The sequence below is a fragment of the Phasianus colchicus genome, chromosome 40 (assembly GCF_987193195.1).
Source record: "Phasianus colchicus chromosome 40, bPhaCol1.hap1.1, whole genome shotgun sequence".
Lineage (NCBI taxonomy): Eukaryota > Metazoa > Chordata > Aves > Galliformes > Phasianidae > Phasianus > Phasianus colchicus.
The window spans coordinates 2,035,036-2,061,631 of record NC_143475.1 but is presented as its reverse complement, the minus strand read 5'-3'; the positions used below and the strand labels follow the sequence as shown (position 1 = coordinate 2,061,631).

Sequence of the window (26,596 nt, the reverse complement as noted above, 5' to 3'; positions counted from 1 at the left end):
AACCCCCCCCCCCATCCCCCCATCGCACCCCATAACCCCCCCAATCCCCCCCCCAGGTCCTCCCCGGATGCGGCCGCCCCGAAGCCTCGCCGTGACCGCTCTTCCTCCCCGGGAGCCGCCTCCTCCTCCTCCTCAGGCTCCTCCCGCAGCAGGTGAGTGCCCCCCCCCAATTCCCCCCCCCTTCCCCCCCACCATAACAGCCCCTAAACCCACCCCCCCCTCCCCCGCCGCCCCACAGGTCCCGCAGCGCCGCCCCGAAGGCCCCCCCGCCGCCAGCAGCCGAGCCCGAAAGCGGCCCCGATGCTCCGGACCCCCCCGCCGACGGCCCCCAACAGCCCCAGGTGAGGCCTTTGCGGTGGGGGGGTCCCGGGGCGGTGGGGGGGGTGGGGGGGGGGGCTGTGTGTCTGCGGGGCCGGGCTGCGGGTTCTGAAGGTGGGGGAGGGGGGGTCACGTACCCCGTCATCCCTCACCCCCCTTCTTGTTTTTTTTTTTGTGTGTGTGTCCCCCCTCCGTAGGCGGAGCCGCAGCCGTCACCCCCCCGCCAGCAGCCGCCCTCGGAGCCCCCGGAGCCGACGGCGCCCGTGAGCCCGGCTGCGGCCGAGCCCCCCCCGCCACGCGACGCCTCCGAACCGCCCCCCGCCCGCAGCCCCTCCCCGTCCCCCCCCAAACCCAAAGCCGCCCCCCTCAGCCCCCCTCCCCGCCCTTCCAGCCCCCCTCCCCGCGCCAAATCCTCCCGCCCCCGCCGCTCCCGCACCCGCACCCCCCCCTCCCGCCGCCGCTCCCGCACCCGCTCCCCCCCCTCCCGCCGCCGCTCCCGCACCCGTTCCCCCCCCTCCCGCCGCGCCCGCTCCCGCACCCCGCCGTCCCGCCGCCGCCCGCGCTCCCGCACCCGCACCCCCCCCTCCCGCCGCCGCTCCCGCTCCCGCACCCCGCTCTGGCGCCCCAACTCCACCAGCCCCCTCCGCCTCCCCCTCATCATCCCCCCCCCCGCCTCCTCCTCCGCCGCCGCCGCCTCGTCCCGCTCCCGCTCCCCCCCCGCCCGCCGCCGCTCCCGCTCAGCCCAGCGCTGGAACCGCTCCCGCTCCCGTTCCCGCTGGTCCCGCTCCCGTTGGGGCGGGGGGGGCCGTTCCCGTTCCCGCTCTTCCCGCCGCCGTTCCCGCTCCCGCCGCCGCTCCCGTTCCCGCCGCCGTTCCTCCCGCTCCCCCCGCCGCGGCGGCGGAGGCGGCGGCCGTTCCCGCTCCCGTTCCCGCCGCCGCCGCTCCCGCTCCCGCCGCCGTTCCTCCCGCTCCCCCCGGCGCCGCGGCGGGGGCCGTTCCCGCTCCTCCCGTTCCCGCTCCCTCTCCTCCCCCCGCCCCAAGAAACGTTCCCGGGCCTCCCCCCGTTCCCGCACCCCCCCCCGCCGCCGCCGCCGCAGCTCCACCCCCCCCCGCCGCCGTTCTCCCACCCCCCTCAGCCGTTCCCCCACCCCGCCTCCCCGCGACCCCCCCACTCCTCCTCCCCCCCCCAGCCCGGCTCCGGCCCCCGCCCCCTCCGTCCCCCCCCGACCCAAATGGGTGCCCATCGCCGAGCTGCACCCCGCCACCCCTCAGCCCCCCCCCAAATGGGTGCCCATCGGCGGCTCCCCGGCCCCCCCCGGCACCGAGCCCACCCCCCCGACCAAACCCACCGACGGCACCGAGACCCCGAAAGCGGGCGCCGAGCTGACGGCCCCCCCACCCACGTCCCCGTCGCCGGGTGACGTCCCCAAAGCTCCCTCCGGTGGGGGGGACACCAAAACGGGGACCCCCCCTCAAAACCAAGGGGCGGCCGGGACCCCTCCTCAAAACCAGGCCGCTGCCGGGACCCCCGCTCAAAACCAGGGCGCTGCGGGGGCACCCAAAGGCGACGGGACGGTGCCAGCTGGCCCCAAGAGCGGCGCCGACGGCAAAGCGGCGGCACCGGACGTCCCCAAGGCCGGCGCCGAGGCCAAGCCGGCGAGCGCGGCGTCACCACCCGCCCCCAAAACCAGCGCCGAGGCCACGGTGGCGCCGCAGAGCGTCCCCAAAACCGGCGCCGAAGCCAAGCCGGTCCCAATGGCACCACCGGCTGCACCCAGCGCCGCCACCGAACCCAAACCGGCCACAGCGATGTCACCCGCCGTCACCAAAGAGGCCAAACCGGCGACGACGGCATCACCCGCCGTCACCAAAACCAGCGCCGAGGCCAAACCGGCGCCGGCAACGTCACCGACCGCTGCCAGCACAGCTGCTGACGTCAAACCGGTGACCACGACGTCACCGACGGTCACCAAAACCGACGCCAAAGCGGTGACGGCGACATCACCGGCCGTCACCACAAACACCAGTGAGGCCAAACCGGTGACAACGGTGACACCGAGCGCCCCCAAAGCCGCCGCTGACGTGAAACCGCCGGCAGCCACGCTGAGCAATGAAACGAAACCAGCGCTGCCACAGCAGCAGCTCCCCAAAGCCGCGGCGCCGAGCGTCGCCACGACCGGCACCGACGTGAAGCCGGCAAGCGAACCACCACAGAGCAGCACCAAAACCACCGCCGGCACCACGCCGGTGCCACACGGCAGCCCCAGAGCCAGCGGCGTGACGGTGACACCGCAGAGCGTCCCCAAGGCCACCGCCAACACCGCGCCGGCGGCCCCAACACCGCCACAACAGCCCATCCCTAAAGGCGCAGCCAGCGCCGCGCCGCTGACACCACCACCACCACAACAGCCCGTCCCAAGGCCCGCCGCCAACGCCACGCCGGTGACGCCGCCACCACAACAGCCCCTCCCAAGGGCCGCCACGCCGGTGACGCCGCAACAGCAGCCCGTCCCCAAAGCCACCACCAACACCGCGCCGGTGGCGGCGGCGCCGCCGCAACAAACCGTCCCCAAGGCCGCCAACAACACCGCACCGGCGGCGGCGACGCCACCGCAGCAGGCCGTCCCCAAAACCACCACGGAGGCCAAACCGGTGACGCCGCAGCCCATCCCGAAGGCCAACGCCGCGCCGCCAACACCGCAGCAGCCCGTCCCCAAGGCCGGCGGCACGGACACGGCAACACCACCACCACCACCGACCGCCCCCAAAGCACCGTCGGACACCAGAGCCGCCACACCCGGCGTCCCCACCGAGCCGCAAAAGGCGCCGGCGACCCCGCAGAGCATCACCGACGCCAAACCGCAGCCCAGAGCGTTGGCAGCACCCAACGACGCCACGCCAGCCTCGCCGTCGCCGTCCCCCAACCCCAAATCCGCACCGCCCGCCCTCCCCAAACCCGTCCCGCTGATGGCGGTGACCCCGCAGATGGTGACGGCGCAGGTGGTGATGGCACAGATGGTGACGGCGCAGATGGTGACTCACCTACCGCCCGCCAAACCTTCCCCCATCCTCCCCAAAGCGACGCCGAAAATGATGACGCCGCCGCCGCCACCGCCGGGCCTGCCGCGGGCGCTGGCGGCCGCCAAGCTGCTGGGGTTGCCTTCCTCCCCGGTGGCTTCGGCAATGCATGGCAAAGTGACGCCGCGACCGCTGCCGGCGTCGCCCGTCCCCATGGCCGCGTCGCCCGCATCGCTGGGGCCCGACGCCGCCAGGGTGGCCCTGGCAGCCAACATGGCGGCGGCCAACATGGCGGCAACCAACATGGCCGCCAACATGGCGGCCAACATGGCGGCGGCCAACATGGCGGCAACCAACATGGCGGCCAGCATGGCAGCCAACATGGCGGCAACCAATATGGCAGCGGCCAACATGGCGGCCAGCATGGCAACCAACATGGCGGCGGCACCGGGAGGCAAAATGGAGGCAGCTGGCGGTGCCCATCCGTCCCCCATTGGTGGGGTCACGCAGCCGGCAGCTGGCACGCAGGTGTCACCCATGGGTGCCGGCGGTGGCGCGCAGGCGTCGGCTGTGCCTGCCGGTAGCGCCGCCCAGCTGTCACCCATGGGTGCCGGCAGTGCCGCCCAGACGTCGGCTGTATCCGGCGTCACCGTCACCCAGATGTCAGCTGCGTCTGCCGGCAGCGCCGCCCAGCCGTCACCCGTGGGTGCTGCCAGCGTCACCCAGGCGTCACCCGTCTCCGCTGGCAGCGCCGCCCAGACATCACCGCTTTCCACCGGCAACACCGCGCAGGCGTCACCGCTTCCCACCAGCACCGCCGCCCCGCTGTCACCCGCACCCACCGCCACCACCACCCCCATGTCACCCAGAGCCACGGCACCCCAGCCGTCACCACCGCCCGCCACGGAGACCCCCAAAACCGGCGTCCCCACGCCAACACCACCACTGACCGCCGCCAGCTCTGCCGCCGTCACCGCGTCGCCTCTCGGCGTCACCACAGCGTCTCCCACAACCGCAGCGGTCAGCCAGCCGTCACCCGCCGTCACCCAAACCGCCGCCACGGCGGATGTCAGCCGCTCGTCACCCGGCCCCGCCGTCACCGAAGCGCCGCCTGTAGCCGCCGCCGCGGCCACCACCGACGTCCCCAAGCCGGCCACCGTAGACGGCACCCAATTGGCCACTGCAGCCGGAGCCACCACCGCTGACGGCGCCGTCCCCGCCGAGGCGACGCCCGCCAAGGCCAAGCGCAGCTCCTCATCCTCTTCTTCGTCCTCCTCTTCCTCTTCTTCCTCTTCGTCCTCCTCCTCTTCCTCCTCGTCCGACTCGGATTCCAGCTCCAGCTCCTCCGAGTCCAACCCCGCCTCCCCAGCCCCCAACGTGGGGGAAGGGCAGCAGCAACAGTGAGTGATTGGGGGGGGGGGGGGGGTCACGTGGGGTGTTGGGGTCACGTGTGGGGGGCTTTGGGGTCACGTGGGGCTGTGGGGGGGTCACGTGGGGTGTTGGGGTCACATGGGGGGGCTGTGGGGTCACGTGGGGCTGTGGGGGGGTCACGTGGGGTGTTGGGGTCATGTGGGGGGGGGCTGTGGGGTCATGTGGGGCGTGGAGGGTCATGTGGGGTGTTGGGGTCACGTGGTGTGTTGGGGTCATGGGGGTGCTGTGGGGTCACGTGGAGCTGTGGGGGGGTCACGTGGGGTGTTGGGGTCACGGGGGGCTGTGGGGTCATGTGGGCCGTGGGGGGTCACGTGGGGGGGCTGTGGGGTCACGTGGGGTGTTGGGGGTCATGTGTGGGGGCTATGGGGGGGTCACATGGTGTGTTGGGGGTCACATGTGGGGGGGGCTGTGGGGTCACGTGGGGTGTTGGGGTCACGTGGGGGGGGCTGTGGGGTCACGTGGAGCTGTGGGGGGGTCACGTGGGGGGTTGGGGGTCACGTCAGGGGGGGCTGTGGGGTCACGTGAGGCTGTGGGGGGACACTTGGGGGGGGGCTCTGGGGTCATGTAGGGGGTATGTGGTCACTGGGGTCATGTGGGGGGGGCTGTGTAGTCACGTGGGGCTGTGGGGGGGTCACGTGGGGTGTTGGGGTCATGTGGGGGGGCTGTGGGGTCACACGGGGGGTGAGTGGTCACACGGGGTCACGTGGGGACAGTGTGGGGTCACGTGATTGGGTGTGGAGTCACGTGGGAGGGGTGTGGCGTCACATGGGGAAGCGTGGGTCCCCCCATCCCTACGTATCCCAAGGACCCCTCCCCTTCCCCCATAGCTGCCCCATAGACCCCTCCCCTTCCCCTATAGCCACCCCATAGACTTCTCCCCTTCCCCATAGCCGCCCCATAGACCCCTTCCATTCCCCATAGCCACCCCATAGACTCCTCCCCTTCCTCTACAGCCACCCCATAGACCCCCTCCCCTTTCCCTATAGCCACCCCATAGACCCCCTCCCCTTCCCCTACAGCCACCCCACAGCCCCTCCCCTTCCCCATAGCCGCCCCACAGCCCCTCCCCTTCCCCATAGCCGCCCCATAGACCCCTTCCATTCCCCATAGCCACCCCATAGACTCCTCCCCTTCCTCTACAGCTACCCCACAGCCCTTCCCCTTCCCCATAGCCGCCCCATAGCCCCCTCCCCTTCCCCTATAGCCACCCCACAGCCTTTTCCCTTCCCCACAGCCATCCAATAGACTTCTCCCCTTCCCCATAGCCAACCCATAGACCCCTTCCATTCCCCATAGCCACCCCATAGACTCCTCCCCTTCTTCTACAGCTACCCCATAGACCCCCTCCCCTTCCCCTATAGCCACCCCATAGAACCCCTCCCCTTCCCCTACAGCCACCCCATAGACCCCCTCCCCTTCCCCTACAGCCACCCCACAGCCCCTCCCCTTCCCCTACAGCCACCCCACAGCCCCTCCCCTTCCCCATAGCCGCCCCATAGCCCCTCCTCTTCCCCTATAGCCACCCCACAGCCCCTCCCCTTCCCCTACAGCCACCCCACAGCCCCTCCCCTTCCCCATAACCGCCCCATAGCCCCCTCCCCTCCCCTTACAGCCCCCCCACGCCCCCTCCCGCCTCCCACATCCGCCCCATCTGTCCCCCCAGGCCCGCCGTAGCGGCGCAGTCGGTGCCGCCGGTGCCGGAAGCAGCGGCGCAGGAGGCGGCAGCGGCGGGAGCAGAACGGGAAGGCCGCCCCACCCGGCGCAAGAAACGCACGCGTAGCTCTTCCTCCTCCTCCTCCTCCTCCTCCAGTTCCTCTTCCTCCTCCTCCTCCTCCTCTTCCTCCTCTTCTTCCTCCTCCTCCTCCTCCAGTTCCTCTTCCTCCTCCTCCTCCTCCTCCTCCTCTTCTTCCTCCTCTTCCTCCACCCCGGCCGCCGCCCCTGCCGCCCCGGACCCCGCCCCCTCCTCCTCCCCCACCCCCGCCCCCTCTGCGGTCCCCGCCCCTTCCTCCTCCCCGGCCCCGCCCACTTCCGCCTCATCTGCCCCGCCCACTTCCGCCTCAGACCCCGCCCCCTCCACCCCCACCCCCGCCGCCGCCGCCACCACTTCCTCCTCTGACTCCGCCCCCACCACCTCGGCCACGCCCACCACCACCGCCACCCCCTCCACCACCGCCGCCGCCTCCACCACCACGAGCTCCGCCCCCCGCGCCCCCGGCTCTCTCCTCTCATTGGCTCCCACTCGCCCCTCCCTGGCCACGCCCCGCGCTCCCGGCTCCCTATTGGCCCTCACCCCGACCCGCCCCCCTCGCGGCCCCACCCGCGCCCCCGGCTCCCTATTGGCTCTCACCCCCACCCGCGGGGGCGTGGCCTCTCTCGGCTCCTCCCCCCGCGGCCCCTTCCCGCTGCTGAGGGGCGGGGCCACCTTCTCGCGAAGCCCCGCCTCCCCGTTCTTAGCCACGCCCCGAGGGGGCGGAGCCTGCTTCCCGCGTAGCCCCGCCTCCCCCTTCTTAGCCACTCCCTGCCGCGCCGGGGGCGGGGCTTGCTTCGGTGGGGCGGGGCGAATGGGGCTGGGGGGCGGAGCCTGCGCTCACCGCCTCCAAGCCGGGGGCGGGGCTTCGTGCTCCCCGCGCTTAAGCTCCGCCTCCTGCCTGCACCGCCTGCAGCAGGGGGGCGGGGCCTGCGGCCGCTTAAGCTCCGCCTCCTGCCTGCACCGCCTGGGCTGCGGGGGGGGGGGCCGCCTCACCTCCCCCTGCTGCCACCGCATGGTGGGCGGAGCCTCTTCGGCCACGCCCCCTCGCTCCCCCTCCCCTTTCGCCGCCACCCCCGCCGGCGTCACCTCGTCCCGCCTCTACCAGTACGCCCAGTACGGCCACCAGTACTCCTCCTCCTCCTCCCAGTACAGCGCCTACCAGTACGCCCAGTACTCCCAGTACGCCTCCCAGTACTCCTCTTCCTCCTCCTCCTCCTCCTCCTCCTCCTCCTCCTCCTCCCAATACGCCCAATACGGCGCCAACCATTACACCGCCATGGCCGCCGCGGCCGCTCAATACGCGGCGGCTGTTCAACAACAACAACAGCAACAACAACAACAACAACAACAACAGTCGGCCGCCGACGCCTCCCAGTACAGCGCCTCCCAGTACGCCGCCGACGCCTCCCAGTACGGCACCGGTGACGCCGGGGCTCAATACGCGGCCTGGAGCACCGACGGCAGCGCCGCGTGGGCACAGGCAGCCGCCGGCGGAACCAACACCGGCACCGGCACCGCCGCCGGCACCGCCTGGGGGGCCTGGGTGTCCCCGGCTCCGTAGCATCACCGCCTTCTCCTCTCCACCCCTATCGGGGTCGGTCGGTTGATTTCTTTTTGCATCTTTCCCCCCTCCTCTTTTTCCCCTCAAATCCTCCTCTCTGCTCCCCACCCCCCCCTCTCTGCCCCACCACCACCAAATTCCCGACCCTCCCCACGGCCACGGCGCGGCCCCAACGCCGACGGTGCGGCCCCACGGCGCCCGCCCCACAGGTGAGCTGCTGGTTGGGGGGGAGGGGGTCTGGGGGCGGGGGGGAAGGGCGGTTTGCAGGCCCCAGGTGGGGTTGGGGGGCGTGGAGAGGAGATGTGGCCGCGTTTGTGGGGTGGGAGGGGGGTTGGGGGGGTCCGTGGGGTGAGTGAGTGTTCCTAGGGGGCTGTGGGGTGGGAGATGTGGGGTGAGTGAGTGTTCCTATGGGGTCTGTGGAGCCCATGGGGTGAGTGAGTGTTCCTATGGGTCTGTGGGGTGTTCGTATGGATCTATGGGGCCCATGGGGTGAGTGAGTGTTCCTATGGGGTCTGTGGGGCCCATGGGGTGAGTGAGTGTTCCTATGGGGCTATGGGGTGTTCCTATGGATCTATGGGGCCCATGGGGTGAGTGAGTGTTCCTATGGATCTGTGGGGTCTGTGGGGTGGGAGATGTGGGGTGTTCCTATGGATCTATGGGGCCCATGGGGTGAGTGAGTGCTCCTAGGGGGCTGTGGGGTCTGTGGGGTGGGAGCTGGGAGCTGTGTGGTGAGTGAGTGCTCCTATGGGTCTGTGGGGTGTTCCTATGGATCTATGGGGCCCATGGGGTGAGTGAGTGTTCCTATGGGGCTCATGGGGTGAGTGAGTGCTCCTATGGGGCTTTGGGGTCTGTGGGGTTGGAGATGTGGGGTGAGTGAGTGCTCCTATGGGTCTGTGGGGTCTGTGGGGTGTTCCTATGGATCTATGGGGCCCATGGGGTGAGTGAGTGTTCCTGTGGGTCTGTGGGGTCTGTGGGGTGGGAGATGTAGGGTGAGTGAGTGTTCCTATGGGGCTGTGGGGCCCATAGGGTGAGTGAGTGTTCCTATGGGGCTTTGGGGTCTATGGGGTGGGAGCTGTGGGGTTGAGTGTTCCTGTGGGTCTATGGGGCCCATGGGGGTGAGTGAGTGTTCCTATGGGGCTCTGGGGTCTGTGGGGTGGGAGATGTGGGGTGAGTGTTCCTATGGGGCTGTGGGGCCCATGGGGTGAGTGAGTGTTCCTATGGGGCTTTGGGGTCTGTGGGGTGTTCCTATGGATCTATGGGGCCCATGGGGTGAGAGATGTGGGGTGTTCCTATGGATCTATGGGGCCCATGGGGTGAGAGATGTGGGGTGTTCCTATGGATCTCTGGGGCCCATGGGGTGAGTGAGTGTTCCTAGGGGGCTGTGGGGTCTGTGGGGTTGGAGATGTGGGGTGAGTGAGTGTTCCTATGGGGCTGTGGGGCCCATGGGGTGAGTGAGTGTTCCTATGGATCTATGGGGCCCATGGAGTGAGAGATGTGGGGTGTTCCTATGGATCTGTGGGGCCCATGGGGTGAGTGAGTGTTACTATGGGGCTGTGGGGTCTGTGGGGTGTTCGTGTGGATCTGTGGGGCCCATGGGGTTGGATTTATGGGGCCCATGGGGTCGGATCTATGGGTCCCATGGGGTCGGATCTATGGGGTCCATAGGGTTGGGGCCCATAGGGTTGGATCTGTGGGGCCCATGGGGTCTGATCTATGGGGCCCACGGGGTCGGATCTATGGGGCCCATGGGGTCGGATCTATGGGGCCCAGAGGGTTGGACCTATGGGGTGCATGGGGTCAGATCTATGGGGCCCACGGGGTCGGATCTATGGGGCCCACAGGGTTGGATTTATGGGGTCCATAGGGTTGGGGCCCATAGGGTTGGATCTATGGGGCCCACAGGGTTGGATCTATGGGGCCCACGGGGTCGGATCTATGGGGCCCACAGGGTCGGATCTATGGGGCCCACGGGGTCGGATCTATGGGGCCCATGGGGTTGGATCTGTGGGGCCCACGGGGTCGGATCTATGGGGCCCATGGGGTCGGATCTATGGGGCCATGGGGTTGGATCTATGGGGTCCACGGGGTCAGATCTATGGGGCTCATGGGGTCGGATCTATGGGGTCCATAGGGTCGGATCTATGGGGCCCACGGGGTCAGATCTATGGGGCCACAGGGTCGGATCTATGGGGTCCATAGGGTTGGGGCCCACAGGGTCGGATCTATGGGGCCCACGGGGTCGGATCTATGGGGCCCACGGGGTTGGATCTATGGGGCCCACGGGGTCAGATCTATGGGGCCCATAGGGTCGGATCTATGGGGCCCATGGGGTTGGATCTATGGGGTCCACGGGGTCAGATCTATGGGGTGCACGGGGTTGGATCTATGGGGCCCACGGGGTCGGATCTATGGGGCCCATGGGGTCGGATCTATGGGGCCATGGGGTTGGATCTATGGGGTCCACGGGGTCAGATCTATGGGGCCCACAGGGTCGGATCTGTGGGGCCCATGGGGTCGGATCTATGGGGTCCATAGGGTCGGATCTATGGGGCCCACGGGGTCAGATCTATGGGGCCACAGGGTCGGATCTATGGGGTCCATAGGGTTGGGGCCCACAGGGTCGGATCTATGGGGCCCACGGGGTCGGATCTATGGGGCCCATGGGGTTGGATCTATGGGGCCCATGGGGTCGGATCTATGGGGCCCACGGGGTCAGATCTATGGGGCCCATGGGGTCAGATCTATGGGGCCCACGGGGTCGGATGTATGGGGCCCATGGGGTCAGATCTATGGGTCCCATGGGGTCGGATCTATGGGGTCCATAGGGTTGGGGCCCATAGGGTTGGATCTGTGGGGCCCATGGGGTCTGATCTATGGGGCCCACGGGGTTGGATCTATGGGGCCCATAGGGTCGGATCTATGGGGCCCATGGGGTTGGATCTATGGGGTCCACGGGGTCAGATCTATGGGGTGCACGGGGTTGGATCTATGGGGCCCACGGGGTCGGATCTATGGGGCCCATGGGGTCGGACCTATGGGGCCCACAGGGTCGGATCTATGGGGCTCATGGGGTCGGATCTATGGGGCCCACAGGGTCGGATCTATGGGGCCCACGGGGTCGGATCTATGGGGCCCACGGGGTCGGATCTATGGGGCCCATGGGGTCGGATCTATGGGGCCCACGGGTGCCCATCTATGGGGCCGAGGACTGGAACGTGTGGGGTGATTGTTCCCTTCTCTCTTGGTGGGATCTATGGGGTCCATAGGGTTGGATCTATGGGGCCGGCAGGTGTCCGTCTGTGGGATCTGTCAGGTTGGGATCTGTGGGGTGAGTGGTTGCTGGCACGGAGCTGTGGGGCCGCTTGGGGGTCATCTGTGGGGTTTTGTAGGGTCGGATGGGGGGGCTCTGTGGGGTGGCCCTATAGGGTGGGTTCTGTAGGGTGGCTCTGTGGGGTGGCTGTATGGGGTGGGTTCTGTAGGGTGGCTCTGTGGGGTGGGTTTGTAGGGTGGCTCTATGGGGTGGGTTTTGTAGGGTGGGTTCTATAGGGTGGCTCTGTAGGGTGGGTTCTGTAGGGTGGCTCTATGGGGTGGGTTCTGTAGGGTGGCTCTATGGGGTGGGTTCTGTAGGGTGGCTCTGTGGGGCGGGTTCTGTAGGGTGGCTCTATGGGGTGGGTTCTGTAGGGTGGCTCTATGGGGTGGCTTTGTAGGGTGGGTTCTGTAGGGTGGCTCTGTGGGGTGGGTTCTGTAGGGTGGCTCTGTGGGGCGGGTTCTGTAGGGTGGGTTCTGTAGGGTGGCTCTATGGGGTGGGTTCTATAGGGTGGCTCTGTAGGGTGGCTCTGTGGGGTGGCCCTATAGGGTGGGTTCTGTAGGGTGGCTCTGTGGGGTGGGATTTGTAGGGTGGCCCTATGGGGTGGGTTCTGTAGGGTGGCTCTGTGGGGTGGGTTTGTAGGGTGGCTCTATGGGGTGGGTTTTGTAGGGTGGCTCTGTGGGGTGGGTTCTGTAGGGTGGCTCTGTAGGGTGGCTCTGTAGGGTGGCTCTGTAGGGTGGCTCTATGGGGTGGGTTCTGTAGGGCGGCTCTATGGGGTGGCGGATTGTTCCCTATTGTCTTGCTTGGATCTGTGGGGTCTTGTAGGATCTGTGGGGTCTTGTAGGATCTATGGAGTCTTATGGGATCTATGGGGTCTTATGGGGCCCTGTAGGGTCTGTGGGGTCTTGTAGGGCCTATGGGGTCTTATGGGGTCTGTGGCATCTTGTAGGGTCTATGGGGTCTTGTAGGATCTATGGGGTGTTGTAGAATCTGTGGGGTCTTGTAGGGTCTGTGGGGTCTTGTAGGATCTATGGGGTCTTATGGGATCTATGGGGTCTTATGGGGCCCTGTAGGGCCTATGGGGTCTTGTAGGGTCTGTGGGGTCTTACAGGATCTATGGGGTGTTGTAGAATCTGTGGGGTCTTTTAGGGTCTGTGGGGTCTTGTAGAACCTGTGGGGTCTTATGGGGTCTTGTAGGATCTGTGGTGTCTTGTAGGGTCTGTGGGGTCCTGTATGATCTATGGGGTCTTGTAGGGTCTGTGCGGTCTTATGGGGTCTTGTAGGATGTATGGGGTCTTGTAGGGTCTATGGGGTCTTGTAGGGTCTTATGGGGTCTTGTAGGATCTATGGGGTCTTGTAGGGTCTGTGGGGTCTTGTAGGGTGGGATATTTGGGGCCCAGCGGGTGGCGATCTGTGGGGCCGTTCTTATGGGATCTGTGGGGTGATTGGTCTTACTGTTGTTTGTTGGGTCTGTGGGTCAGTGGGGTCGAATCTGTGGGGCTCCTTGAGATCTATGGGGTCGGATCTGTGGGTTTGGATCTTTGGGGCTCATTGAGATCTGTGGGGTCAGATCTATGGGGTCGGATCTGTGGGGCTCATTGAGATCTATGGGGTCAGATCTATGGGGTCAGATCTGTGGGGTCAGATCTATGGGGTCGGGTCTGTGGGGCTCTTTGAGATCTGTGGGGTTGGATCTGTGGGGTCAGATCTGTGGGGTCGGATCTGTGGGGCTCATTGAGATCTGTGGGGTCGGATCTGTGGGGTTGGATCTGTGGGGCTCCTTGACATCTATGGGGTCGGATCTGTGGGGTCAGATCTATGGGGTCGAATCTGTGGGGCTCATTGAAATCTGTGGGGTCGGAATCTGTGGGGCTCATTGAGATCTATGGGGTCGGATCTGTGGGGTCAGATCTATGGGGTCGGATCTGTGGGGCTCATTGGAATCTATGGGGTCGGATCTGTGGGGTTGGATCTGTGGGGCTCCTTGAGATCTATGGGGTCGGATCTGTGGGGTCGGGTCTGTGGGGCTCATTGGGATCTGTGGGGTCAGATCTATGGGGTCGAATCTGTGGTGCTCATTGAAATCTGTGGGGTCGGAATCTGTGGGGCTCATTGAGATCTATGGGGTTGGATCTGTGGGGTCAGATCTATGGGGTCGGATCTGTGGGGCACCTTGAGATCTGTGGGGTCGGATCTATGGGGTCGGATCTGTGGGGCTCATTGAGATCTGTGGGGTCGGATCTATGGGGTCGGATCTGTGGGGCTTATTGAGATCTGTGGGGTCAGATCTATGGGGTCGAATCTGTGGGGCTCATTGAGATCTGTGGGGTCGGATCTGTGGGGTCAGATCTATGGGGTCGGATCTGTGGGGCTCATTGAGATCTGTGGGGTCGGATCTGTGGGGTCAGATCTATGGGGTCGGATCTGTGGGGCTCATTGAGATCTGTGGGGTCGGATCTGTGGGGCGCTCACTGTTCCCTGTTAAGCTGTGCTTCAATCTGTGGGGTGCATGCGGTGCTCACTTGGGGGGCAGACCTGTGGGGCAGAACTGTGGGATCTGTGGGGCAGAGCTGTGGGGCCTGTGGGGCAGAGCTATGGGGTCTGTGGGGCAGAGCTGTGGGGTCTGTGGGGTCTGTGGGGCAGAGCTGTGGGGTCTGTGGGGCAGAGCTGTGGGGTCTGTGGGGCTGAGTTATGGGGCCTATGGGGCAGAGCTGTGGGGTCTGTGGGGTCTATGGGGCAGAGCTGTGGGGTCTGTGGGGCAGAGCTGTGGGGTTCTGTGGGGTCTATGGGGCAGAGCTGTGGGGTCTGTGGGGCAGAGCTGTGGGGTTCTGTGGGGCAGAGCTGTGGGGTCTGTGGGGCAGAGCTGTGGGGTCTGTGGGGCTGAGTTATGGGGCCTATGGGGCAGAGCTGTGGGGTCTGTGGGGTCTATGGGGCAGAGCTGTGGGGTCTGTGGGGCAGAGCTGTGGGGTTCTGTGGGGCAGAGCTGTGGGGCTTATGGGGCAGAGCTGTGGGGTCTGTGGGGCTGAGTTATGGGGCCTATGGGGCAGAGCTGTGGGGTCTTTGGGGTCTGTGGGGCAGAGCTGTGGGGCAGTTATGGGATCAATGGGGCAGAGCTATGGGGCGCTGTTTCAGTCCCTGGGATCTGTGGGGCGGATCCGTGGGGCCAGTTGTGGGGCTGGTTATGGGGCCGGTTGTGGGGCAGGTTATGGGGCAGGTTATGGGGCCGGTTGTGGGGCAGGTTATGGGGCCGGTTATGGGGCAGGTTATGGGGCGTGCACTGCTTGTTGTGGGGTGGAGCCGTGGGGCAGAGCGGTGCTTCTGGGGTCAGGGCTGCTGGGGGGGGCAATGGTTACTTATGGGGCTGCCTGCCCCACACTTGTGGGGCGAGATGGGGGCCCAGCCCAGGGCCTCCCTGCTATGGGGCTGAGGGGGTGGGGCTGGGGGGGGGGTGAGGTTATGGGGCTGGCAGGGGGTTGTGGGGCTGGGAGGGGATGTGTGGGGCTGGGAGGGCATCTGTGGGGCTGGCAGGAGGTTACGGGGCTGGTAGGAGATGTGTGGGGCTGGCAGGTGGTTATGGGGCTGGCAGGGACTTGTGGGGCTGATAGGGGGTTATGGGGCTGATAGGGGATGTGTGGGGCTGGCAGGTGGTTATGGGGCTGGCAGGGACTTGTGGGGCTGGCAGGTGGTTATGGGGCTGATAGGGGACTTGTGGGGCTGATAGGGGGTTATGGGGCTGGTAGGGGATGTGGGGCTGGCAGGAGGTTATGGGGCTGGTAGGGAACTTGGGGGGCTGGCAGGGGGTTATGGGGCTGATAGGTGATGTGTGGGGCTGGCAGGGACTTGTGGGGCTGGCAGGGGGTTATGGGGCTGATAGGGGGTTATGGGGCTGATAGGGGATCTGTGGGGCTGGCAGGGACTTGTGCGGCTGGCAGGGGATCTGTGGGGCTGGCAGGGACTTGTGGGGCTGATAGGGGACTTGTGGGGCTGACAGGGGGTTATGGGGCTGGCAGGGGGTTATGGGGCTGCTAGGTGATGTGTGGGGCTGGCAGTGGGTTGTGGGGCTGGCAGGGGATCTATGGGGCCTGACGGCAGATCTATGGGGCTGAAGATGTACGGAGCGCGAAAGGGGCCAAAAAACCTATAGGGCCTCTTAGAGGCTCAGATGGGGAGGAAGGGGAAAAGGGGGCAAAGGGGGGCCGGGGGGGGGGGGGGGGGGGAGGAAAATCTATGGGGCGACGTGTGGGGCCAGGCAGGGCCGTGTGGGGCGGGCTGACCCCTATCCCTGCAGCGCCGCCGGGTGCAGCTCGCGCCGAGGAAAAACACTGCAGCCTCTCCCCGGCCCCACGGCGGCCGGCCGGTAGGTGTGGGGCGGAGCCGTGGGGCAGCGCCAATGGGGCGGAGCCGTGGGGCAGGAAGCCCCGCCCCTTTTTTCCCTATTTCCGCCCCCTCCCCCCCCCCCACCCTCCTCACCCTTCATCTCTTCTCTTTGCAGCTCCCCCGGAGCCGGGCCCCGCCCCCTTTCTACCCTAAACCACGCCCCCTTCTCTAAAACCACGCCCCCTTCAACCCTAAACCACGCCCCCCTTCCCGAAGCCACGCCCCTTCCCTGAACAGCGCCCCCTTTGTTTCCTAAACCCCGCCCCCTCCTATCTCAAGCCACGCCCTCTACAACCCTAAACCCCGCCCCTTCTACCCTAAACCCGCCCTTTTCTATGCTAAACCCCGCCCCTTTCTACCCTGAACCCCGCCCCTTTCTACCCTGAACTCCGCCCCTTTCTACGCTAAACCCCGCCCCTTTCTACCCGAAACCCCGCCCCTTTCTACCCGAAACCCCGCCCCTTTCTATCCTAAACCCCGCCCCTTTCTACGCTAAACCCCGCTCCCTTTCTACCCGAAAACCCGCCCCTTTCTACCCCGAACCACGCCCCCCTCTGCCTTGAACCACGCCCCCTCTCAAACCCCACCCCTTTCCAAAAACACGCCTCCTTTCTGTAGCCCCGCCCCCTTCCCCCCTTTGGCCCCTCCCCCTTTTCTGTGCGTTTTACAGATAAAAGAGCTGAGTCGATGCGGTGGGTGTGGTCTGTGGGGGCGGGGCTTAAGGGCGGGGGCGGGGCTTAAGGGCGGGTGGCGGGGCTTAAGGGTGGGGGAGGGGAGCGGGGCCCCGCGTGGGATCTGTGGGGAAATTCAGCCCCACAAGTGCCCCTATTGCCCCACATCTGCCCCATATTGCCCCACATCTGCCCCTATTGCCCCACATCTGCCCCCTATTGCCCCACAAGTGCCCCTATTGCCCCACAAGTGCCCCTATTGCCCCACATCCGCCACACAACTGCCCCACAAGTGCCCCTATTGCCCCACATCCACACCACATCTGCCCCTATTGCCCCACATCCACACCACATCTGCCCCTATTGCCCCACATCCACACATCTGCCCCTATTGCCCCACATCCACACCACATCTGCCCCTACTGCCCCACAACTGCCCCACATCCATCCCACATCTGCCTCTATTGCCCCACATCCACCCCACAACTGCTCCTATTGCCCCACATCCGCCCCACAAGTGCCCCTATTGCCCCACAAGTGCCCCTATTGCCCCACATCCACACCACATCTGCCCCTACTGCCCCACATTGCCCCACAACTGCCCCACGTCCACCTCACAACTGCCCCTATTGCCCCACATCCACCCCACAACTGCCTCTTTTTGCCCTTCAACTGCCCCTGTTGCCCCACATCTGCCCCACAACTGCCTCTATTGCCCCGTATCGACCCCACAACTGCTCCTATTGCCCCACATCCACCTCTACTGCCCCATATCCACCCCACAACTGCCCCTATTGCACCACATCCACCCACATCCACCTCTACTGCCCCATATCCACCCCACAACTGCCCCTATTGCTCCTTCAACTCTTCCTTTTGCCCCACAACTGCCCCTATTGCCCCATATCCACCCCACAACTGCCTTTACTGCCCCACATCTGCTCCTATTGCCCCACATTGCCCCACAACTGCCCCTACTGCCCCATATCCACCTCACAACTGCCCCTGTTGCCCCACATCTGCCCCACAACTGCTCCTATTGCCCCACATCCACCCCACAAGTGCCCCTATTGCCCCACATCCACCCCACATCTGCCCCTACTGCCCCACATCCACCCCACAACTGCCACTATTGCCCCACATCCGCCCCACAACTGCCCCTATTGCCCCACATCCACCCCAAAACTGCCCCTATTGCCCCTTCAACTCTTCCTGTTGCCCCACAACTGCCCCTATTGCCCCACATCCACCCCACATCTGCCCCTATTGCCCCACATCCACCCCACAACTGCCCTTATTGCCCCACATCCACCTCCCAACTGCCTTTACTGCCCCACATCTGCCCCTATTGCCCCATATCCACCCCACATCTGCCCCTATTGCCCCACATCCACCCCACATCTGCCCCTATTGCCCCACATCCACCCCACAACTGCCCCTATTGCCCCACATCCACCTCCCAACTGCCTTTACTGCCCCACATCTGCCCCTATTGCCCCATATCCACCCCACATCTGCCCCTATTGCCCCACATCCACCCCACAACTGCCCCTATTGCCCCACATCCACCCCCATCTGCCCCACATCCACTTGCATCGCCTCCAGGACCCCCCCGGATCACAGCGCAGGAGGAGCAGCCCTGGTACCCCCCCCTTAAAGACCCCCCCAATGCCCCACATCGCCCCATAGGACCCCCAGGTCCCCTCTGTGGGACCCACATCTCCCCTCAGGACCCCCAAATCCCATTGGGGTCCCCTTTAAAGGACCCACGTCTCCCCTCAGGACCCCCAAGTCTTGAGACCCCCCTCAGGACCCCCAAATCCTATTGGGACCCCCTTTAAAGGACCCACATCTCCCCTCAGGACCCCCAAGTCTTGAGACCCCCCTCAGGACCCCCAAATCCTATTGGGACCCCCTTTAAAGGACCCACATCTCCCCTCAGGACCCCCAAGTCTTGAGACCCCCCCCTCAGGACCCCCAAATCCTATTGGGACCCCCTTCTGGGACCCACATCTCCCCTCAGGACCCCCAAGTCTTGAGACCCCCCTCAGGACCCCCAAATCCTATTGGGACCCCCCTTACGGGACCCACATCTCCCCTCAGGACCCCCAAATCTTGAGACCCCCCTCAGGACCCCCAAATCCTATTGGGACCCCCTTTAAAGGACCCACATCTCCCCTCAGGACCCCCAAGTCTTGAGACCCCCCTCAGGACCCCCAAATCCCATTGGGACCCCCTAACGGGACCCACATCTCCCAAATCCCCCCATAGGACCCCAAATCCCCCTATAGGACCCCCAAATCCCCCTATAGGGCCACAAATCCCCCTATGGAGCCACAAATCCCCTTTTAGGGCCACAGATTTCCCTGTAGGACCCCTAAATCCCTCTATAGGACCCTCAGATTCCCTATAGGGCCACAAATCCCCTTTTGGGGCCACAGATTTCTCTATAAGACCCCTAAATCCCTCTATAGGACCCTCAGATTCCCTATAGGGTCACAAATCCCCCTGTGGGACCCCCCATAAGACCCTCAGATCCCCCTACAGGACCCCAAATCCCTCTATGGAGCCACAAATCCCCTTTTAGGGCCACAGATTTCCCTGTAGGACCCCCAAATCCCCCTATAGGACACTTAGATCCCCCTGTAGGGCCACAAATCCCCTTTTGGGGCCACAGATTTCCCTGTAGGACCCCCAAATCCCCCTCTGGGACCCTCAGATCCCCCTATAGGGCCCCAAATCCCCCTCTAGGATCCCCACCTCCCCCTATAGGACCCTCAGATCCCCCTATAGGGCCACAAATCCCCTTTTAGGGCCACAGATCCCCCTATAGGACCCCACATCCTCCTAGAGGACCCCAAATCTCCCTATAGGACCCCCAGGGAACCCTCAGATTCCCCTATAGGGCCCCAAATCCCCCTCTGACATCCCCCTATAGGACCCCAAATCCCCCTGTGGGACCCTCAGATCCCCCTATAAGACCCCCAAATCCCCCTATAGGACCCCAAATCCCCCTGTGGGACCCCCACACCCCCCTTTAAGACCCCAAATCCCCCTGTGGGACCCTCAGATCCCCCCTGTAAGACCCCAAATCCCCCTGTGGGACCCCCACATCCCCCTATAGGACCCTCAGATCCCCCCTATAAGACCCCAAATCCCCCTGTGAGACCCCCACACCCCCCATAAGACCCCAAATCCCCTTGTGGGACCCTCAGATCCCCCCTATAAGACCCCAAATCCCCCTGTGGGACCCCCACACCCCCCTCTAGGACCCCCAGATCCCCCTCTAGGACCCCAAATCCCCCTATAAGACCCCCAGGGAACCCCCACACCCCCCTATAAGACCCCAAATCCCCCTGTGGGACCCTCAGATCCCCCCTATAAGACCCCAAATCCCCCTGTGGGACCCCCACACCCCCCTATAAGACCCCAAATCCCCCTGTGGGACCCCCACATCCCCCTATAGGACCCTCAGATCCCCCCTATAAGACCCCAAATCCCCCTCTGGGACCCCCTCACCCCCCTGTAAGACCCCAAATCCCCCTATAGGACCCCCAGATCCCCCTTTAGGACCCCAAATCCCCCTATAAGACCCCCAGGGAACCCCCACACCCCCCTATAAGACCCCAAATCCCCCTATAGGACTCCCACACCCCCCTATAAGACCCCAAATCCCCCTATAGGACCCCCACACCCCATTATAGGGCAGCTCCCCCCCCCCTATAAGACCCCCACGTTGAGGACGACGCTGGGATCCGCAGGTAGAACAGGGGGGGGGAGGGGGGCAGAGGATGGGTGTGCAGAGCTTTATTTTGGGGTTTTCTTTTTATAGGGGGGGGCAGGGATGTCAGGGTGGGGGTCTTCTTTATGGGGGGGGGTGGGGGGGGGGTCACTGGACGGGGGTCTCGTTGGCCCCCCCGGCTGAGTCCTGAGGTTTCATCACATCCGGGAGTTCGGGGGGGCTGGAAAAGGCGTCGATGCGCAGAGCCTCGAAACACTCGTCTGAAGGGGGGGGGAAGCGACCCCAAATTACCACAAACGGCCCCAAAATGGCCACAAACCGCCCCAAAATGGCCACAAATGGCCCCAAAATGAGCACAGGTGGCCCACGGATGTCACAGAAATGGTCCCAAATGACCCAAAATGGCCCCAAATTGCCCCCAAATGGCCCCAAAATGAGCACAGGTGGCCCACGGATGTCACAAGAATGGCCCCAAATGACCCAAAATGGCCCCAAATGGCCCCAAAATGGCCACAAATGGCCCCAAAATGAGCACAGGTGTCTCAGAGGTGTCACAAGAGTGGCCCCAAATGACCCCAAGTGGCCCCAAATGGCCCCAAAATGGCCACAAAATGAGCACAGGTGGCCCACGGATGTCACAGAAATGATCACAAATGACCCAAAATGGCCTCAAAATGGCCACAAATGGCCCCAAAATGAGCACAGGTGTCCCACAGATGTCACAAGAATGGCCCCAAATGACCCAAAATGACCCCAAATTGCCCCCAAATGGCCCCAAAATGAGCACAGGTGGCCCACGGATGTCACAAGAATGGCCCCAAATGACCCAAAATGGCCCCAAATGGCCCCAAAATGGCCACAAATGGCCCCAAAATGAGCACAGGTGTCTCAGAGGTGTCACAAGAGTGGCCCCAAATGACCCCAAGTGGCCCCAAATGGCCCCAAAATGGCCACAAAATGAGCACAGGTGGCCCACGGATGTCACAGAAATGATCACAAATGACCCAAAATGGCCTCAAAATGGCCACAAATGGCCCCAAAATGAGCACAGGTGGCCCATGGATGTCACAAGAATGGCCCCAAATGACCCAAAATGGCCCCAAATGGCCCCAAAATGAAGCCAGGTGTCCCACGGATGTCACAGAAATGGTCACGAATGACCCAAAATGGCCCCAAAATGGCCCCAAAATGACCCCAAAATGAGCACAGGTGTCCCACAGATGTCACAGAAATGGTCCCAAATGACCCAAAATGGCCCCAAATGGCCCCAAATGGCCCAAAAATGGCCCCAAAATGAGCCCAGGTGTCTCAGAGGATTCACAAAAAAGGCCCCAAATGACCCAAAATGGCCCCAAATGACCCCAAAATGAACCCAGTTGTAGGGCAGCCCCCAAATCCCCCACAAATGCCCCCCCCCCCCGCCCCATAAGTAGTAGGGCAGCCCCCAAATCCCCCATAACTGCCCCCCCCCACCCCATAAGTTGTATGGCAGCCCCCAAATCCCCCACAAGTTGTAGGGCAGACACCCCTCCACCCCCCCCTGCCCCATAAGTTGTAGGGCAGCCCCCCAAATCCCCCATAACTGCCCCCCCCCCGCCCCGTAAGTCGTAGGGCAGCCTCCCCCCCAGCCCCATAAGTTGTAGGGCAGCCCCCCCCGCCCCACAAGTCGTAGGGCAGCCCCCCCCCCCACCCCACAAGTTGCTGGGCAGCCCCCAAATCCCCCATAACTGCCCCCCTCCCCACCCCGTAAGTCGTAGGGCAGCCCCCCCCCCGCCCCACAAGTTGTAGGGCAGCCCCCCCCTCCACTCCCCCCAGCCCCACAAGTTGTAGGGCAGCCCCCCCCCCTGCCCCACAAGTTGTAGGGCAGCCCCCCCCCAGCCCCACAAGTCACAGGGCAGCCCCCCCCAGCCCCATAAGTTGTAGGGCAGCTCCCCAAATCCCCCACAAATGCCCCCCCTCCTGCCCCATAAGTCGTAGGGCAGCCCCACCCCAGCCCCACAAGTCGTAGGGCAGCCCCCCCCCCAGCCCCATAAGTTGTAGGGCAGCCCCCCCCTCCACCCCCCCCCCGCCCCACAAGTTGTAGGGCAGCCCCCCCCCCAGCCCCACAAGTTGTAGGGCAGCCCCCCACCCCACAAGTTGCAGGACAGCCCCCCAAATCCCCCATAACTGCCCCCCCCCCCAGCCCCACAAGTCGCAGGGCAGCCCCCCCCCGCCCCACAAGTTGTAGGGCAGCCCCCCCCTCCACCCCCCCCCGCCCCACAAGTTGTAGGGCAGCCCCCCCCCGCCCCACACGCGGCCCAGCCACCCACCAGCGCTGCGCAGCGCCAGCCCCACGGTTGCGGGCGCCTGGGGCCGCGCCGTCTGGCTGGTGAAGCCGCAGTCGCCCAAAGTCTTCGAGTCGTCCAGCAGCTGCTCGTCCTGCGGGAGGCAGACAGCCCATAATATCCCACAGCCAGCCCATAATATCCCATAGTGCCTCATAGCCAGCCCATAATACCCCATAGGGCCCCCCAGCCAGCCCATAATACCCCACAGCCATCCCATAATATCCCATAGTGCCCCACAGCCAACCCATAATACCCCACAGCCAGCCCATAATATCCCACAGCCAGCCCATAATATCCCATAGTGCCCTACAGCCAGCCCATAATACCCCACAGCCATCCCATAATATCCCATAGTGCCCCACAGCCAACCCATAATACCCCACAGCCAGCCCATAATATCCCACAGCCAGCCCATAATATCCCATAGTGCCCTACAGCCAGCCCATAATACCCCACAGCCAGCCCATAATATCCCATAGTGCCCCACAGCCAGCCCATAATACCCCATAGTGCCTCATAGCCATCCCATAATACCCCACAGCCATCCCATAATATCCCATAGCGCCCCCTCATAGCCAGCCCATAATATCTCATAATACTCCACAGCCATCCCATAATATCCCATAGTGCCCCATGGCCATCCCATAATACCCCATAGTGCCCCACAGCCAGCCCATAATATCCCATAATACCCCACAGCCAGCCCATAATATCCCACAGCCAGCCCATAATATCCCATAGTGCCCCATAGCCAGCCCATAATACCCCACAGCCAGCCCATAATATCCCATAATACCCCACAGCCAGCCCATAATATCCCATAATACCCCACAGCCAGCCCATAATACCCCACAGCCATCCCATAATACCCCATAGTGCCCCACAGCCAGCCCATAATACTCCATAGTACCCCACAGCCATCCCATAATATCCCATAGCACCCCACAGCCATCCCATAATACCCCACAGCCATCCCATAATACCCCATAGTGCCCCACAGCCAGCCCATAATATCCCATAGTGCCCCCTCATAGCCAGCCCATAATACCCCATAACCTCCCATATGACCCCATAACCCCATAAGCGACCCCATAAGTGACCCCACAACCCCACAACCCCCCAAATGACCCCATAAGCGACCCCACAACCCCATAAGCGACCCCATAAGTGACCCCACAGCCCCATAACCCCATAAGCGACCCCATAACCCCATAAGCAACCCCATAACCCCATAAGCAACCCCACAACTCCATAAGCGACCCCATAAGCGACCCCACAACCCCATAAGCGACCCCATAAGCGACCCCATAAGCACCTTGTAGAGGCGCTGCTCCTCGGGCGGCCGCTTGAGGATCCCCTCCACGATGCGCTTCAGCTCCAGCACCGTGCTGGACTCCTTGGCGTCCGTGAAGATCGTCGTCTTGTGCCGCCGGATCATCAGGAACACATCCTACAAACGTCTTATAGGGTCAGTTATGGGGTCATGGGGTTATGGGGTCATGGGTCTTGTGCCGCCGGATCATCAGGAACACGTCCTATAAGTTATAGGGTCAGTTATGGGGTCATGGGGTTATGGGGTCATGGGTCTTGTGCCGCCGGATCATCAGGAACACGTCCTATAAGTTATAGGGTCAGTTATGGGGTCATGGGGTTATGGGGTCATGGGTCTTGTGCCGCCGGATCATCAGGAACACGTCCTATAAGTTATAGGGTCAGTTATGGGGTCATGGGGTTATGGGGTCATGGGTCTTGTGCCGCCGGATCATCAGGAACACGTCCTATAAGTTATAGGGTCAGTTATGGGGTCATGGGGTTATGGGGTCATGGGTCTTGTGCCGCCGGATCATCAGGAACACGTCCTATAAGTTATAGGGTCAGTTATGGGGTCATGGGGTTATGGGGTCATGGGTCTTGTGCCGCCGGATCATCAGGAACACGTCCTATAAGTTATAGGGTCAGTTATGGGGTCATGGGGTTATGGGGTCATGGGTCTTGTGCCGCCGGATCATCAGGAACACGTCCTATAAGTTATAGGGTCAGTTATGGGGTCATGGGGTTATGGGGTCATGGGTCTTGTGCCGCCGGATCATCAGGAACACGTCCTATAAGTTATAGGGTCAGTTATGGGGTCATGGGGTTATGGGGTCATGGGTCTTGTGCCGCCGGATCATCAGGAACACGTCCTATAAGTTATAGGGTCAGTTATGGGGTCATGGGGTTATGGGGTCATGGGTCTTGTGCCGCCGGATCATCAGGAACACGTCCTATAAGTTATAGGGTCAGTTATGGGGTCATGGGGTTATGGGGTCATGGGTCTTGTGCCGCCGGATCATCAGGAACACGTCCTATAAGTTATAGGGTCAGTTATGGGGTCATGGGGTTATGGGGTCATGGGTCTTGTGCCGCCGGATCATCAGGAACACGTCCTATAAGTTATAGGGTCAGTTATGGGGTCATGGGGTTATGGGGTCATGGGTCTTGTGCCGCCGGATCATCAGGAACACGTCCTATAAGTTATAGGGTCAGTTATGGGGTCATGGGGTTATGGGGTCATGGGTCTTGTGCCGCCGGATCATCAGGAACATGTCCTATAAGTTATGGGGTCAGTTATAGGGTCAGTTATGGGGTTATGGGGTCATGGGTCTTGTGCCGCCGGATCATCAGGAACACGTCCTATAAGTTATAGGGTCAGTTATGGGGTCATGGGGTTATGGGGTCATGGGTCTTGTGCCGCCGGATCATCAGGAACACGTCCTATAAGTTATAGGGTCAGTTATGGGGTCATGGGGTTATGGGGTCATGGGTCTTGTGCCGCCGGATCATCAGGAACACATCCTACAAATTGGTATAGGGTCGGTTATAGGGTTATGGGGTCACTTATGGGGTCATGGGGTTATGGGGTCATGGGTCTTGTGCCGCCGGATCATCAGGAACACGTCCTATAAGTTATGGGGTCAGTTATGGGGTCATGGGGTCAATTATGGAGTCATGGGGTCAGTTATGGGGTCATGGGGTCGGTTATGGGGTCATGGGGTCGATTATGGGGTCATGGGGTCGATTATGGGGTCATGGGGTCGGTTATGGGGTCATGGGGTCGATTATGGGGTCATGGGGTCAGTTATGGGGTTATGGGGTCAGTTATGGGGTCATGGGGTCGGTTATGGGGTCATGGGGTCGGTTATGGGGTCATGGGGTCGATTATGGGGTTATGGGGTCAGTTATGGGGTCATGGGGTCGGTTATGGGGTAATGGGGTCAGTTATGGGGTCATGGGGTCGGTTATGGGGTCATGGGGTCGGTTATGGGGTCATGGGGTCAGTTATGGGGTAATGGGGTCGATTATGGGGTCATGGGGTCGGTTATGGGGTAATGGGGTCGATTATGGGGTTATGGGGTCGATTATGGGGTCATGGGGTCACGTATGGGGTTATGGGGTCAAGATTATGGGCTCAGGGCTTATGGGGTCAGGGGTTGTCGGGTTTTGGGGTCAGGGGGCGGGGCTTCATGGCCTCGAGCCTCGCGTTGTGGGCGTGGCCTCGAGCTGGGGGCGTGGCCTCGCTTTTGTGGGCGTGGCCACGGGATGGGGCCACAAACCGCCCCCAATCGCTCTGTGGGCGTGGCCTCGAGCTTTGTGGGCGTGGCTTCATATCGTGGGCGTGGCCTGGCGCAGTGGGCGTGGCCCAACCGGGGGGGGGGGGGGAAAGGGGGGGAGGGGGGGCTCCGAAACGGCGCTTTGTGACTCCAGGCCCCCCAACCCCCCCCGTCAGGCCCCGCCCCCTCCGCCCGTAGCCCCGCCCCCTCCGCCCCGCTCCCCCCGCCCCCACTTCCCCTCCGTTTCTCCCTTCCCCTCCCCCCCCCGCCGGTACCATCTCCGCTCCGCTCCGCTCTGCGCTGCGATCCCGGCACCCCCCGCGACCGGAAGTGCTGCTCGCCTGAACTTCCGGCCCGCTGCTGTTGCCCGCCTCCCTCACTTCCGGTTCCGTTTCTGCCCCTCCCCTCCCCCGCCTACATCCGCTTAGGGCTCAGTGAGGGCGCCGCCATTTTGTGCGCGGGCGCCGTGCGGCCGCCGCCATTTTGGGGGGGGTGGGAGGGGGGA

The 26,596-nt window shown here is 63.8% G+C and overlaps 2 protein-coding genes across 2 annotated transcripts in view; one reads left to right on the top strand and one right to left on the bottom strand.

Moving 5' to 3' along the window:
* Window positions 1-15,548, top strand: part of LOC116241801 (uncharacterized) — a 33,253-nt gene extending 17,705 nt beyond the window's left edge. The window contains exons 9-14 of the mRNA XM_090130330.1: window positions 57-152; window positions 239-341; window positions 516-722; window positions 1,359-4,735; window positions 6,430-8,286; window positions 9,957-15,548. Coding sequence (XP_089986456.1) covers window positions 57-152; window positions 239-341; window positions 516-722; window positions 1,359-4,735; window positions 6,430-8,077 — 5,431 coding nt within the window. The 3' untranslated portion in view covers window positions 8,078-8,286; window positions 9,957-15,548. The remainder of the gene's footprint in view (window positions 1-56; window positions 153-238; window positions 342-515; window positions 723-1,358; window positions 4,736-6,429; window positions 8,287-9,956) is intronic.
* Window positions 15,549-20,283: 4,735 nt separating this feature from the next.
* Window positions 20,284-26,495, bottom strand: ELOB (elongin B). The gene is made up of 4 exons (XM_090130420.1): window positions 26,367-26,495; window positions 23,817-23,951; window positions 22,484-22,592; window positions 20,284-20,434 (listed from the first exon to the last, which is right to left on the bottom strand). The coding sequence occupies exons 1-4, from the start codon at window positions 26,367-26,369 to the stop codon at window positions 20,322-20,324; spliced, it is 360 nt and encodes a 119-aa protein (XP_089986546.1). The 5' UTR covers window positions 26,370-26,495; the 3' UTR covers window positions 20,284-20,321.
* Between the last annotated feature and the right edge of the window lie 101 nt (window positions 26,496-26,596).